General features: G+C 39.9%; 1 protein-coding gene across 1 annotated transcript in view; it reads left to right on the forward strand.

The window, feature by feature from the left end:
• EFCAB14 (EF-hand calcium binding domain 14) overlaps positions 1 to 14,849 on the forward strand; it is a 38,449-nt gene that overhangs the window by 18,508 nt on the left and 5,092 nt on the right. Inside the window, exons 4-10 of the mRNA XM_040231242.1 lie at positions 399 to 497; positions 4,090 to 4,200; positions 6,300 to 6,404; positions 7,432 to 7,623; positions 9,385 to 9,471; positions 11,784 to 11,895; positions 12,818 to 12,943. Coding sequence (XP_040087176.1) covers positions 399 to 497; positions 4,090 to 4,200; positions 6,300 to 6,404; positions 7,432 to 7,623; positions 9,385 to 9,471; positions 11,784 to 11,895; positions 12,818 to 12,943 — 832 coding nt within the window. The remainder of the gene's footprint in view (positions 1 to 398; positions 498 to 4,089; positions 4,201 to 6,299; positions 6,405 to 7,431; positions 7,624 to 9,384; positions 9,472 to 11,783; positions 11,896 to 12,817; positions 12,944 to 14,849) is intronic.

A 14,849-nucleotide genomic window follows, 5' to 3' on the forward strand; every position in this document is an offset into this window, starting at 1 on the left:
TTTTTATCAAAATGAAATCTTTCAGAGGTCCTTGATCATCAGCTTTCTTCCTGTACAGTTGTTTAAGGGTTGTATTATAACCACTGCATCTTTTGGGTAATTTAAGATTTTTGGATCTTGTAGCTGCCAAGAGTCGGGTAAAGAATAATACCTGCCTTTCCCTCTTTGGCCTGGCCAGGAGAGAAGGGGTATTATTGGTGTCTTCCACACCTCAGGTCTATCCAAGGTACTCCACAGAGTTCCTCTGTTTCTGTGAGCTGATAGGACAGAATGTCTGGATTGCAGAATCACATGGCATCCAAAGGTGCCTTGACAATCCTCATCAACTGCAGTGTGTGTGAAGCGATCATTTGTTCTACAGATTCTGTTTTCATTGTTTATTACTCACTTCCTTTCAGATTTCTCTGCTGACTTCTGCAGTAAACCACCTCAAAGCCAATGTCAAGTCAGCTGCAGACTTAATTAGCCTGCCTGCCACTGTAGAAGGACTTCAGAAGGTAAGTGCTGTGTATAGATACTGAAATTAACCAACTATAATTCTACCTTCTTGCAAATTTTCTTTGAAAGGCTGGTATTTGAAATCAGCTACTCCAAGAAGACAGTAGCAGAGTTTAAGATATCTCTGTTTTGGTGTGGTTACTTGGGCTTTTAATTTGCAACAGGTGATGTTAACTATGGTTTATATGGATTCACACCATTTTATTTGGCTTTCCAAATCCCAGGAGTGCTTTGCTGGGACTCTTATGTTAACATGTGTGGGTTTGCTTTTCATTACTTGCCTTTTCGGTTCATCATCCACAGTGTCTTTATGAAAGCAGAACAATTGTACATGAGAGTTGCCCTAAATTGCTCTTATTTTCCATAATTGAGAAAGAGAGGTGTCTTTGGTGTCTGTGTTTTTATTGGTTGTGGTTAAAAAAAAAAGATTTAGAGAAGTACAAATAAAATTCTGGGATATGATAAATGTTGACAAAGATGTGGTGCAAAGAAAACTTTCGAACACTCCTGCTGAGAGTATAAATTGGTAAAAAGCATTTTAGAAAACAGTATATTTTATTTTATAAAGGTGAAGGGGCACACCCTCTAAGCAAATCACTCTTCAGTATGTATGCTAGACTCTAGGCCCTAGGCAAACAGTACTTTAGAATTTCTGTTTACTTGATCCCTAGGATTCAGGCCGAGAGCAAGAGTCAGTGACCAACCAAATGAAGAATATGTGAGGATCTCTAGACCTGGGTGGGGAGAATGGGTTGGGAATGGAAGGAAAAGAGGGCACACAAGCAAAATGAGGCCATGGGGCAGGAAATGAAAGAAGAGATTCTGGAGCAGAAAACCCCAGACAATGGGTATCAAATCTAGAATCTTTGACTTTTAAAAGTCAACATGTAAGGAATTTGATTTGATTATGTACCAGGCTCCTGTTTTTGTTGTTGTTGTTATTATTTAGTCGCTAAGTTGTATCTGACTCTTTTGCAACCCCATGGACTGTAGCCCACCAGGCTGCTCTGTCCATGGGATTCCCCAGGCAAGAATACTAGAATGGGTTGCCATTTTCTTCTCCAGGAAATCTTCCCAACCCAGGAATCGAACCTGTGTCTCCTGCGTTGGCAGGTGGATTCTTTACCACTGAGCCACCAGGGGAGCCCCACACTACCCTCTGCTAAGTCGCTTCAGTCGTGTCCGACTCTGTGCAACCCCATAGACAGCAGCCCACCAGACTCCCCGGTCCCTGGGACTCTCCAGGCAAGAACACTGGAGTGGGTTGCCATTTCCTTCTCCAGTGCATGAAAGTGAAAAGTGAAAGGGAAGTCACTCGGTCATGTCCGACTGACTCTTCGCCACCCCATGGACTGCAGCCTACAAGGCTCCTCCATCCATGGGATTTTCCAGGCAAGAGTACTGGAGTGGGGTGCCATCGCCTTCTCCACCCTCTATAAACGTATAAATTGTTTGCAGCAAGGAATGAGAAATTCCTAAGCCAGAAACAAAACTTTTACAGCCACACCACTGTGTGTGCACAGTCTCTATAGTCTGCTATTTGTCCAATATGGTCATCTGCTTACAACTTAAAAAAAAAAAAAAAAATAGGGACCAGATGAGACCAGATTCTTTTTGCCATTGTTCCAAAGGCCAAGTGGGGAAAAAGGAGGCCTCTGTAGCCTTCAATACAGAAGCAACTCTGGCAGTCTCGCATTCGAAGAGGAAATTGGTTTATTTTCACATTCATTAATTCAATAAATATTTGTGGGGCTTCCTCCAGTATGTGCCAGGCACTTTGCAGTTGGTGAGAATACTAGTTTCAGGGTTTTGCTATAGAGTTCACATGGTGCTGTCAGCTGTTTCCTTAAAAAAAAATCTTAAACAAGAGCTTACTATCTTTTTGCATCCTGATGGGCTCATACATCCAGTCAGTGAGGATTCTCTAACAGTGGATGTCTTTGAATGCTTGTAGCTTCTGTAACAACAGAGCTTGTATAGATAACATCCCTGCTCAGAGACTTCTGCCCAGCCTGTTGTCTCCTTGCAATCCTGTGCATTTATAATGTCAGGCACTACTTTTATTACAAGTGGCTCAGTTTTGAAGTGGTAAGTCATCTCAAAAACCTAACTTCAATGTATCTCTTGTAATTTTTTTTTTAATGTTAAAAATGACATTTCTTTTTCTCTTGGATTCCTGACTGGCTATCGGTATAATAAAAATACCCTTGGTTAAAAATACTAATGGGACACTATAAAATTGTCAGTATATCTTAATGAAAGGCCAAAACCTACCAAATTAGTAACACTCTTTGGTATGATCCTTTAGAACAAGCTGCTTTTAAAAAGACAGTTTCTGAATTATATTCCTAAATCCCCAATCCACTTGGGCTCCTTACACATAATGAAAGCAAATAAGCTACTACCCATATCAAACTCTACTCAGTAGTTACTGATGGGATTCTAAAGCAGAAGAAAACATGCTGCCAAATGAAATTTTCTCTTCATCTCTGCAATGTTGGGTTTCCCAAAGCCCAAAATAGCTCCACCTATTTTTACTCAGAAGTCATCATTTTCTTCTGAGAGTGGCAATCTACCATGTTACCTCTGGTCACCTGCCTGCGGGGCTTGATAGAGACAGTTTGTGGGAGAACTTTACCTATGAGTCCCAGGTTTATAAACTCGTATTTTTTTTTTTTTCCTTAGGAAAGCTCTGGCTTTCCTCTATGAAAATTGTGTGTGTGTGTGTGTGTGTGTGTGTGTGTGTGTGTGTGTAGTTTCTGGTTAATTGTGTCACCACAAGCTACATGGAATTCATAGTCTGAAGATATTTGAAATAATCCTCCATTAGGTCAGTGTTTAATGTAAAATCACAATGATATACCACTGCACTCCCACTAGAATGACTAGCAAAGAACAGACTGAGGATACTAGTATTGATGAGAGATGGAATAAACAAGTTAAGAATACATACCATATGATCAGACATTCACTCCTAAGTATTGTGATGACAGGAAGACATATAATGAAGGGAAATGAAAACATATGCCCACATGAAGACTTGTATGTGAATGTTCATAGCAGCTTTATTTGTAATAATCAAATGTTGAAAACAACCTAAGTGGCCATCAACAGGTCAGGAGATAAACTGTGATGTATCCATACAGTGGAATGCTACTCAACAACATGCTGAGTAGCTACAGTGTATATAAATCTCAGAATAATTATACTGTGTGAAAGAAACCATACCAGAACAACAAAAAAAAGTACATGCTCACTCACTGTTCTATTTATATAAAATTCCAGCAAATGCAAACTGACATATATAGGTATATAGATAAATAGATAGGTAGTGATAGAAAATGGATCAGTGGTTGCCTGGCAGTGGGGAGGAATGAATTGCAAAGGGATGTGAGGAAACTTGGGGGTGATTGATGTTTATTATCTTGATTGCAGTAATGGTTTCACAGATGTGTGTGTGTGTGTGTGAAAATTTAGCAAGTTATATATTTTAAATATGTTCAGTTTATTGTATATCAGTTGTGTCTTAATAAAGCTATTAAAAATTTCAAAAAGGAAAAAACACCGACCCTACTCCATGTTTCTGTTCAGAGTGTAGCTTCCATTGGCAACACTTTAAATAGTGTCCATCTTGCTGTGGAGGCAATACAGAAGACTGTGGATGAACACAAGAAAACGGTGGAGCTACTACAGAGCGACATGGTAAGGAAATCTACAAATGCTAGGGAAAGTCAGCACACTCCCACTTGCCGTTTTCTGTGTTATCATGTGATACTAACTTTCCACTTATCTAAACAGACCACACTAGGCACCTTTTTAAAATATACAATAGGCAGTGTTTATTGATTTTTCTATAATCTGTAAACTAAGTTAGATAGGAAAAGCCGACTCTTTCGCAAATGTGGTGAAGGAGGTACAGCACTAAGATGCCATTCTCAGAGTGGAATGTGTCAGAAATAAAATGGAAAAGAAGGAAAGGGGGTGAGGAAGTGTCTTATTTATTGCTACATAACAAATCACCCTAAAACTTAGTGGCTTAAAACAACACTGGCTTATTTCTCACTCTTCCGTGGATCAGGAGTTGGGGCAGGGCTCTTAGACTGTTGGAATGATTAGAGGCCAAGCAAAGAGGAGCTCCAGAGGGTGAAAGGCCAGCTTGGGTGTTCCAGCTTTAGCCAGTCTCCCAGTCAGATTACAGGTGCATGGATGACCTCAGCCGGTGCCATGTGAAGCAGAACGCTGCCCCACCCGCTCTGAGCCCAGTCAACCCACAGAATCAGGAGAAATAGTAAACAATTGTTTTAAGCCACCAAGTTTGGGGATGATTTGTTATGCAGCAACAGATAACTGAGACAAAAGGAAAACCCCTGCAGTGTTCAGGAATTGCTTTCAAATTTCTCTTAATGCTGTACCAATGTAAGCTGTCTCAGTCCTTCAGAAGCTTTAATTTATCTCCTAATGGATACTCAGCTCCACGAAAGGTTTATGAAGGTTGAAAAAGAATGGCAAAGCCCTCACTGTCCTGCCAGAGAGAAGAGTTATCCATACGTGAAATCAGGATGGTTCAAGACACACAAAAGTTCCCTAGCTTCTCCACCAATTTCTAGATCTCCCCTGCATGTTGTTTTCAAGCTTTGGAGTTTCAAGTTTAAACTGAGCAGTTTGTACCAAGGAGACCTGGACTATATTAGAGCTCTGGAAAGGAGGGTTTTTCATTTTCTTCAGAACAAGTACTCGTCATTTTCATTTAGTGGGGCTGACCCAGAAGAAAAAGCCTTGATCTGGGTGTCCACACACCCTGGATTCTAATTCTAGCTCTGCCCTGTAATTGTGTGATCCATAATAATAAAGACTTCTCTAACCTAACAGCTTTATAATAATAATTATTATTATTATTTTAATAGCTTGAACATTTTCTCAAAGTAGTTATTTTCTAAAATACTTTATACTTTATAGAACCATGGGATTATTTTTTTCTCCTCCTCTCCTTTTCTTTATTTTTACCATTTGATTATTATAGAAGCAGAGTTGACAATGTCTAGGATTTCAGATTTCAAGGAAAACAATTTATTTTGGCCAGTTGCATACTCTTGTCATTAAATTTGCATCTTTTAAACTTCCATGGTTGCCAGTGGTAATCCTACTGCTGAATAAGCCATACAGACATTTTCTGGGAAAAGTGTATATAAACATGTCATAGTTCAGTCTCTTCAGAAAGAGTCCTGAGCACTGGGAATGGGATGAGAAAGAAAGGGTAACCTTCAGACATAACTCTTGGCACGTGCTGTACAAACTGAGAAGTTAGTGGTGTGCATGGTTGATCATGTTGCTCAGTGCCCAAAGCCAGTGGTCCCGTGACTGGCTGTTCTTTGAATGTACAAGTCTCTTTAGTCCTGGGAAAATGGTGACACTAACCAGGTTCAGACTGAGTTGGTCCTGGGAGATTTAGTGGTTCTGTAGTTTCTCTGAGAATAAAGGGAACTAGGAGAGAAGACCTAGTTTTAAGGGAGTTCATTCTCAGTTTCTCATTCTGAGGCTAAGAAACAGGACCTCAGGTCCCTGATGTAGTCTGGGTGCTGCTGATCCAGTCCAGGCTTTAGGCCAGGCCTCCCCAGAAGTACCTGGTGCCCTCCGGCCTAGCACAGGACTGATCACACTAAGGCTTTCAGGAAATAATTGTTGATTAATCTGTGAATGCCCCTGTGAGAAGCTGAAATGTTCCAGGGCCATCCCTGATGAATAAGTAGATGTAGTTATTATTAGTACTCATTGCCTATACCAACCTCTGTTCCTGTTAACAGAATCAGCACACCTTGAAGGAGAGCAATGGAAGCAACCAGATCATTCCATCACCTTCTGCTATATCTGAACTTGATAATAAAACCCACAGTGAAAATTTGAAACAGGTACTTTTGACTCTGGTTTACTCCCTTGTGACCACACTATAATCTGAAGGTGACCTGCGTAGTGTGGGCTCCACATTGTGGTCCCTCAGTAGGCATCTCTTGCACACATTTGCCTGCCTGAGAGCTAAGCAGAGAGAGGGTACGTGTGACTCTGTCAGGAATCCAACATGCTGCTTGTCTCCTTGGCACACTGCATTTTTTTCCCCTGCATGTCCATCAGTGGAGTATTCCTTTTTACATCTTGAAAGTCATAGAGTGACCAGATTATCCTGAAACTGTTTTTGAAAAATTGCAGTCTGGACAAATTAAAGATGGGTGAATAGTAGATTAAAATGATAGCTGTTTTGAGTCACAGTTCAGAACAGTAGAAAGCATATCCTTGAAAATGAAGAGTTTCTGAAGACTAAAGACCAGAGGAGGGAAGAGGATATTGAGTTCAGAATCACATTAAAGAGAATAAAGAAATCTTCACTAAGAAGAATTCCTGTACTGAGTTTAATGCCCTGTAAAGCCTGTAGTCATCATTCCTTTTTAAATAGCAATCAGTACTGGAGAATGTCAATAAAAATAATTGAATCTTATACTAAATAATGCACTACCTGTTGTGGTTTTGCTACATGAGCCAATTCAGTAATTGGTATTGTTCCGATGGTGGTTTCGTTCTGACAAATTAGGTTAATGAGCATTTCAGTTAATAACCCAGCAAGCTTTCTCACCAGCAGGTGAGGTAAACATTGGGAAATCAATTTCCAAGCTCTCAGCTTTCTAGGACCAGAGAGTGAAGCATGTGGGTAGTCGCTTCCCTCTTTCCTGCTCCTGTCTAACTGAGGTCAGATAATTCCAGAGGGAGTCAACGGAGCAATTCAGAGTGGAGGGACAAAGCAGAGACAGACAGTCGATGGTCTAGAGCAGGGAAAGGAGTTCACTTAAGTAACTTGACAAAATAAGGGTTGTTCACTGCTGCTTCCCTGCTTATCTAGTACATGTCTTTAGCTGGATTCCATAACTTGATTTATTTCCACTCTAGGATATCCTGTACCTTCACAGCTTTTTAGAAGAAGTAAATAATGCCCGAGTGGGGTACCAGAGACAGAATGATCTTAAACTCGAGGGGATGAATGAGACCATCAGTAATCTTACCCAGAGAGTCAACTTGATAGAAAGAGATCTGGTTGCTGTGAGCAAGGTGGAAAAGCAAGCGAACCTGTCCTCCAGCATGGTAAGCCTCTTCCCCTCTTTTTGACATGTTCTCTGTTGCAGTGTGTTTTGTCTGTACATGGATGACATTCCACCACCTTTTCAGACACCGACCTCTGGCATACTTGAGAGGCTCCACGTTTGTGTTGTGCTTAATCCTGTCTCCTCTAATCCTTACACTAGCTCTGTGATGTGAATAGTACAGACGGTGTTAGTCCTGATTTGGAAGGGAGATGTGGAGAGGTCCAATTGCTTGCCAAGACCTCCCCACAAGTTATTGGCAAAGATGATAAGCCTCCTTTTGTGTTGCTGGTGACTCATCTGGTAGGGAAGCTCCAGCACATATTTCCAAGGAAAGTCTTCTTGATCTTTTCATTTTAAGTTACTAAGATGGAAAAAAGTCTGGAAAAAAATATATGTACATGAAATGTAATCACTTTGTTGTAAATTGAAAACTAATGCAACACTGTAAATCAACTATACTTCAGTTTGGGACTTTCCTGGTGGCTAAGATGCCATGCTTCCAATGCAGGGGCCCCCAGTTCAGTCCCTGGTCAGGGAACTAGATCCCACATGCCATGGGTAAGACTCAGCACAGCAAAATTTAAAAAAAAAAACAAATCAAGACTTAAAGAAAAAGTTATTAAGGGTGAGAACAATGACAGTGACAATAACTAGAGAATCTTGTTGTTTTTTTAAGCCCAAACTAGGCTTTCAGACTTGTCCTGTTTCAGTCTTCATCTGACATTGCAGAAAATGTCAGGAAAGCTGTTTAAGACACATCAGGTCAGACCACCTCCTCCTGTAAAGAGATCATTGAGTCCATCCTCTCATTTTACACAAGAGGAGCCCGAATGATGTACTGAGTCACTGATGCTGACAGATTGTATGGTTTACTGGTTTTTATGTTATTGCAAATAAAATGGTGAGGGTTTTTTTTTTTTCTTTTCTTTTTTAAAAAACCACCTTTCACACATGCACTGTTTGAAATCCATGTGGATTATTTTTTAATAGCTGCAAGCCCCACCCTTAAAAATTTCATACAGCAAAGGCATAGGCATATGTAGAAATAGAAACCAAATATAGGACATTGTACTGTAAATCAAGTAACTGCCAAAGCTGGAAGAAAGCCCACAAGTAACGTCAGCTCTGGCACATAGCAAACAACCTTTGAACTGGCTCTGCCACGGTGCAGCCTTGGCAAGTTGCCTGGCCTTGGCTTTGAGATTAGAGGAGGAGAACCTGTTCTTCCTCCTCCTTTCCAGGGGTATGTAATTTACTACAAAGCTGTGAAGATTAAAGGAGCCTTCTTTCAAAAAGCCCTTTTGAACTTAGCTAAACTAAGGACGGTAGGCTAGGAATTTGGGGTGATTTGATGAGTATTAGCCCTTGAAGATTGTTTTTCAAGGCTTTTTGTGAAAACTCACCAGCCCTAAAGCTCCCCATACTGTCCCTCCGCTCCCCACTCTATTTCTCTCTAGAAAAGGAAATTGCCAATAGTACCATCTGTCCTACTGTTTTTTCCAACTGAATCATACCTAGCATGGTTTTGGGTTAAAGTTCTCTCACTTTTTGAAGTTTGTGATGGAAACAACTAGAAACACCAGTTTCAGCTTTGTCTCTCTAAAACCTCTCTCCCTCTCCTCTTATTCTCCTTCTGGTATTTCTGTTGAGTGTTCTGAGACCCTAAGTTTGGCAACTTTGTTTAAAAAGTCCTAAACGTTGCTTAAGTTTTCATGTTTTCCTTTAATCTTCTCTCATTGTGTTCCTTTTACCCTTTAAGGTGAATGATAGAGCTGCCACTCTGAAGAGAGAGTCTTTGCATCAAGTGACCAATAGAATAGAGTCAGTAAAATCCCGGGGCATAAAGGTAAATAATAAGAGGCTTTCTCTGAGGTAAGAGTAAATGCATAGGCATCTGCTTCTTTCTCAAAGGGAGCACTTCATTCTTTTTTGCTGAAACTTCAAGACACAGTAATTAGTATATTAGTAAATAAGTAAATACTTTTATCAGGCACCTGCCCCATGCCCAGCTCTCTGCTAGAAGCTGGGATGACCACAGTGAGCAGGATAGACATGTGACCACTCTTGTGGTAGAACTCAAAAGTCCATCAATCAAAAGATCATTAACATATAATTGAGTGAAATATAAGTGCTACAGAGGAAAAGTATAGGATATCACAGAGTGTTAACAGAACAGGAAGACTTCCCTAAGGGAGGGACTTTTAAGCTAAAACAGTAAGTTCTCTGTACTGTTGATGGGGAACAGAGGCATAAATTATCAAAAAATGGTATCTAAACTAAAAATTATTTCTTGTTGTTAAGATTACAGTCTTTGGGGCAATGGAAGAGGGGAGAAAAGATTGTAGTCTCAGTGCATATAAAGTCCTTTTAAGCTTCAGCCAGTTCCCTCCACCTTATACCTTCCCATTTTTCCTTTCTCCTAGATATATTGTCTAGATAAGACAAACAATCTGATATTTTGATATCCCCAGAAGGAAAGGGTGTTTTCAACATTCTCTGTGATTAGAGTATTGTGTAATATTAGTATTATAAGACCTGGGTTAAGATAAAGGAAAAGCCAGGAAGATCGTGACTGAGTGACTAAAATATCATTTTATATGTACATTGCATTTGATAAGCTCAAGGATGTGAGTTCACAGGAAATGAACTTGGAAATGAACCATATATCAGACAATTTTCAGTGTAATGCTTTCCATCTATACTTGTTCTTAACAGTTTTGTTTATTATCTAGATAAAAATCACATATATTAAGATTTTAGTGCTTTAAAAGCTAGGTTTTTGTTGGGTTTTCTAATTGCTACTACCAAAAAAAATTTGAACTTCACCTAGAGAATAACAAGAGAAATTTAAGATCCAGATAAAAATGTTGAGCACAAAAAAAGTAACAGGTGGTTACTATTGGAAAATAGTAGTGATTTCAACAACAGTTCAGATTTTAATAGTAAATATCAGAATAAATAAGAGCTAGTACACATTTTTGCCTGAATTTTTTGGTTTTACTTTCCAACACTTTGTGATTTTTAACTGTTACCCCAATGTCTTAGTGCTGCCTCATCTAAGCATCCTAGCAAAATGCAATTTCTCCTTGCCATAAATTATTTAAGCATTTAGTACCTTGTTTTAGCTATATATATCCATATTCTGACTCCCTATATAAACTCAGAGTGATCCATGGTGGTGGTTTCATCGCTAAGTTGTGTCTGACTCTTGTGACCCCATGGACTGTAACCTGGCCAGGCTCCTCTGTCCATGGGATTTCCCAGGCAAGATTACTTCTACTATACAGTAACCATTTCCTTCTACTCTACAGTAACTGTTAGTGTAGAATAAGGATAGGAGAGAAGTAAATATATGTTGAATGAAAGAAACATGTAGTGGTCAATATTGTAATTAGACATAGGATTAGGACCTTTCAAACTAGCCTATGCAGTTAGAAACTGACCTCACAGAAACCAGACTTCTCTCTTTTTATAATTAGTTGTATTTTTTATATGCCACTATATCATCTAGGAATGAGACAGAGCCGGGGTGGGTTGGGGGGGGGAGTTGTTTTTTTTTTTAAGATACAAGTAAGGCCTTGAATTAGAAATACTATAATTCTTTCATGTTCCTAACAATTCCTGCCACCAGTTGAATAGTTACCATGGGGGACGAGAAGGCAGACCAAGGGAATACTTGTGGTCTGGTTGCTTTTTTTTTTTTTTAAAGGTGATAAGAGCATGAAATTCTGCCTAAAGTGGTATAGTCACAGGTAAAGTAAGCGACTCAGAAAAATTATTTAGTTACTATGAAATAGTTCCTAGACAACAGGATCCTGCCCATTTCGGAACTGGGTGTCATGAAGGCACCTGAGCAAGTGTGCATTCCTTTACTGCTGGCATGTGCACGCCTTCCCCAGCTGCCAAGTGCACACGGCGAATCAGATCATCTGTGGCATAATGTTCCCTGAATGGTCTAAGCTCAAATCCAGCCCAGCCCTCATCAACACTGAGTACTAAAGATGTCTCTAGTAATTATTGATTCATTCCTTCATTGCCCTCAGAGAGAGCCTGTTTGGGGTCAAGAGCTACAGGCTAACTAGGCTTTGGGAATATCATGAAGAATCAGATGAGGTCCTCCTCGTGCCTTAAATCTTCTGTTATCTTTGTTTTGGACAGAAAGAAGATAGTTCAGATTCTCAGGTATCTAAGCTTAGAGAGAAGCTGCAGCTAATAAGTGCTCTCACAAACAAACCTGAGAGCAGCAGGCCTCCAGAGACTGCCAATGAAGGTAAGATATTCAGGACTGGCTTCTGAATATTTCACGCAGGCTTGGGCAGCTCGCCTCCCACACGGGGAATGGGGAAAGGTGTTCTGGCAGGACTGATGGCACAGAGTGAATGATGCCTGAGCGCACCGAGTTGAAGCTGCTACACTTTGCTTTCATTTAGAAAAAGCCCATTTTGCACATGATTTGTACTCCAGTCTATTAAGGGAAGAATGGGTAATGTTTAGCTGGAAATAGACTTCTCCATGCTGTCTGCATCCAATTATAGGCAGAAACATTACTGTCATAGTGTGTATTAAACCAGCCCTAAATGTTGTTTACGGGAGTCTTCATTTCTGTAAGTGCATAAAATTTACTTAAATATTAGTCCTCCTGAAAAGCCATTAACAAGTAATAATGTGGGATCATTGGGTTGGAAGGGCCTTTGACTTTAGGCAGGGACATAACCTAATCAATATTAGCAGTTGCGTCAACCTCTGCTGGTGCTGCTTCATGATGTAACCAAGGCACTAGATTATGTTCGTTTTGACCTCTACCCACCCACAAGTATTTTTCATTTTGGGGAAAGCAATACAACTTCTGTTACTCTCTTTTACGTGGGAGACAAAAGTACAGTGGGAGGCCTTGCCCTGACATTGTGCTACATAATTGTATGGTAGCGTTCTTTCAGCACAGCCGGTCTGGTGACACGTACCCTCAAATCAGGCTCTTAGCAGAGTTCCTACGATGTCAAATCCCCAGTGCTTTTCTCATTGCAGCTTGAACTCTCAACCTCTAAACATGTGTAATGCTAACTTGAACTGTAAGAGCATCCAGTTGGGACCACAGCTTCAAGCTTAAATATTAAAGTTTGAAAGTGACCTTCAATATTGGTTTAATTTTATGTCAGACTGGTAATACTAAAACTGTATATTGTTTGTTACAGAGCAAGTACAGAATTTCACATCACAGCCATCAACATTGCCAAAATTCCCACAGTCTTTTGGAGACCAGATTGAGAAAGCTGTCCAGCTAAGACCTGTTTCCCTTCCAGGAATTTCTAACATTGAAGGTAAAATTTTTATATTATGGAATGATAGAGGAAATATCTCAAAGTTGCAACTTTCTAACTTTTTTAACTTGTAAGATAAAGATTGATATCTAACACTGTTGAGCACTTCCTGTGGGCCAGATACTTGATATGCATTATATCATATAATCCTGGTAACAATCCTGGGACCATCAGTAGTCATGTATTATACCCATTTTACCGATAGGGAATTGCCTAAAGTCCACACAGCCAATAACTGATGAGGCAAAATTCACACCAAGGCAGTTTGACAAGGAAACTTTTAACCACACTACACTATGTTATCTCTCTGTGAATGTTTATTAGAGTCTTCAGTCATTCAATGAGTACCTAGTTAGACCCAGTGTAAGCAGTAAGAACACAGTATAAGAAGATACAGTCTCACTTTCCCCACGGATATAACAGTCCGGTGAAGAAGACAAGCAAACATAATACTGTGAGACTAGCAAAGTAAAGTAAAAGTCGACCCTGTTTGTCAGAAGTCCTCCAAAAATGAGGGGTCTTTGGCTGAAAATCGACAAGATAAATGTTAGTAGGAAGGATCTGATTCACAGAGAAATGTGTTTGTCTTGCTTCCAGCAGTGTGTGTTCCATCCCTCTTTGTGATGTTTGGTCTCCTGATTTTGCACTTGCTAACTGCCTGGAAAATCCCCCATTCCTATCACCCTCTCTGCCTGACTCTTCACCTCACTTTAGAAACCTTTCCACCAGGAAACATTTTCTTTCCTCCCAGGACTGACTAGGCTCCTCTTGTGTGTGTACTCACAGTATCTTGTGTTTGCACATGTCACACTCTTTTAACTTCCTGGGGAGCTATAACATTTAACTTCACTCCCAGCCCCTATCCTCATGCCTGGGACATGTGGATATTTGTTAAGTGAATAAGTTATCTGTAGGTTACAATTAATTCTTAAAGCATAGGAGACTTAAATTTACCTTGCCATTTAATTTGAGTTCTAATGAGGTGGGTGAACCTAGAGCCTATTGTACAGAGTGAAGTCAGTCAGAAAGAGAAAGATAAGTCTTGTACACTAACACATATATATGGAATCTAGAAAGATGGTACTGATGAATTTATTTGCAGGGCAGCAATGGAGAAGCAGACACAGAGAACAGACTTATGGACATGGCAGGGGGAGGAAGGAGAGGGTGAGATGTATGGAGAAAGTAACATGGAAACTTATATTACTATATGTAAAATAGATACCCAGTGGGAATTTGCTCTATGACTCAGGAAACTCAAACCAGGGCTCTATGACAACCTAAAGGGGTGGGAAGAGGTGAGAGGCGGGAGGGAGGTTCAGAGGGAGGGGACATATGTATACCTACAGCTGATTCATGTTGATATTTGACAGGAAACAACCTAATTCTGTAAAGCAATTATCATTCAATTTAAAAAAATTTTTTTTAAATATGTATTGCCATTTAAATACTTTCTTCCCTATCCCCATTTTTTTCCTTTCTGTTTTCTGGGGAGACAGAAGCGTGTTAAGTTGTGTTTGTTGGCAACACAAGTTGCTTCCTCCTGCTCTTCATTTTTACATCAAGAATTGATGAAATAAAAGGAGGAAAGACTGTTAGAGCAGATTAAGAAATAACCATCTTAACATTTATACTTCAATCCCTAATATGGGTGGTGCACACTTTTGAATGACTACATTTTTTAAATGACCTGAGGCAGCAATCTGATTTTTATTAGAATACTCTTGTAGAGTGTCTAACACATTCTATAAACTCATGCCCCATGTGTACACACACGCACGCACACAGACAAAAAAAACGTTTTCTAGTTGACCACTTGGTGGCAGGAATTGGAAACAAGTGTCTCATTGCTTTCCTGGTTTTCAGAGAGCTTTATATAGCTGCTTTGCTGAGGCTCTTAGGACTG

Source organism: Oryx dammah, unplaced genomic scaffold (genome assembly GCF_014754425.2).
Source record: "Oryx dammah isolate SB20612 unplaced genomic scaffold, SCBI_Odam_1.1 HiC_scaffold_28, whole genome shotgun sequence".
Classification (NCBI taxonomy): Eukaryota; Metazoa; Chordata; class Mammalia; order Artiodactyla; family Bovidae; genus Oryx; species Oryx dammah.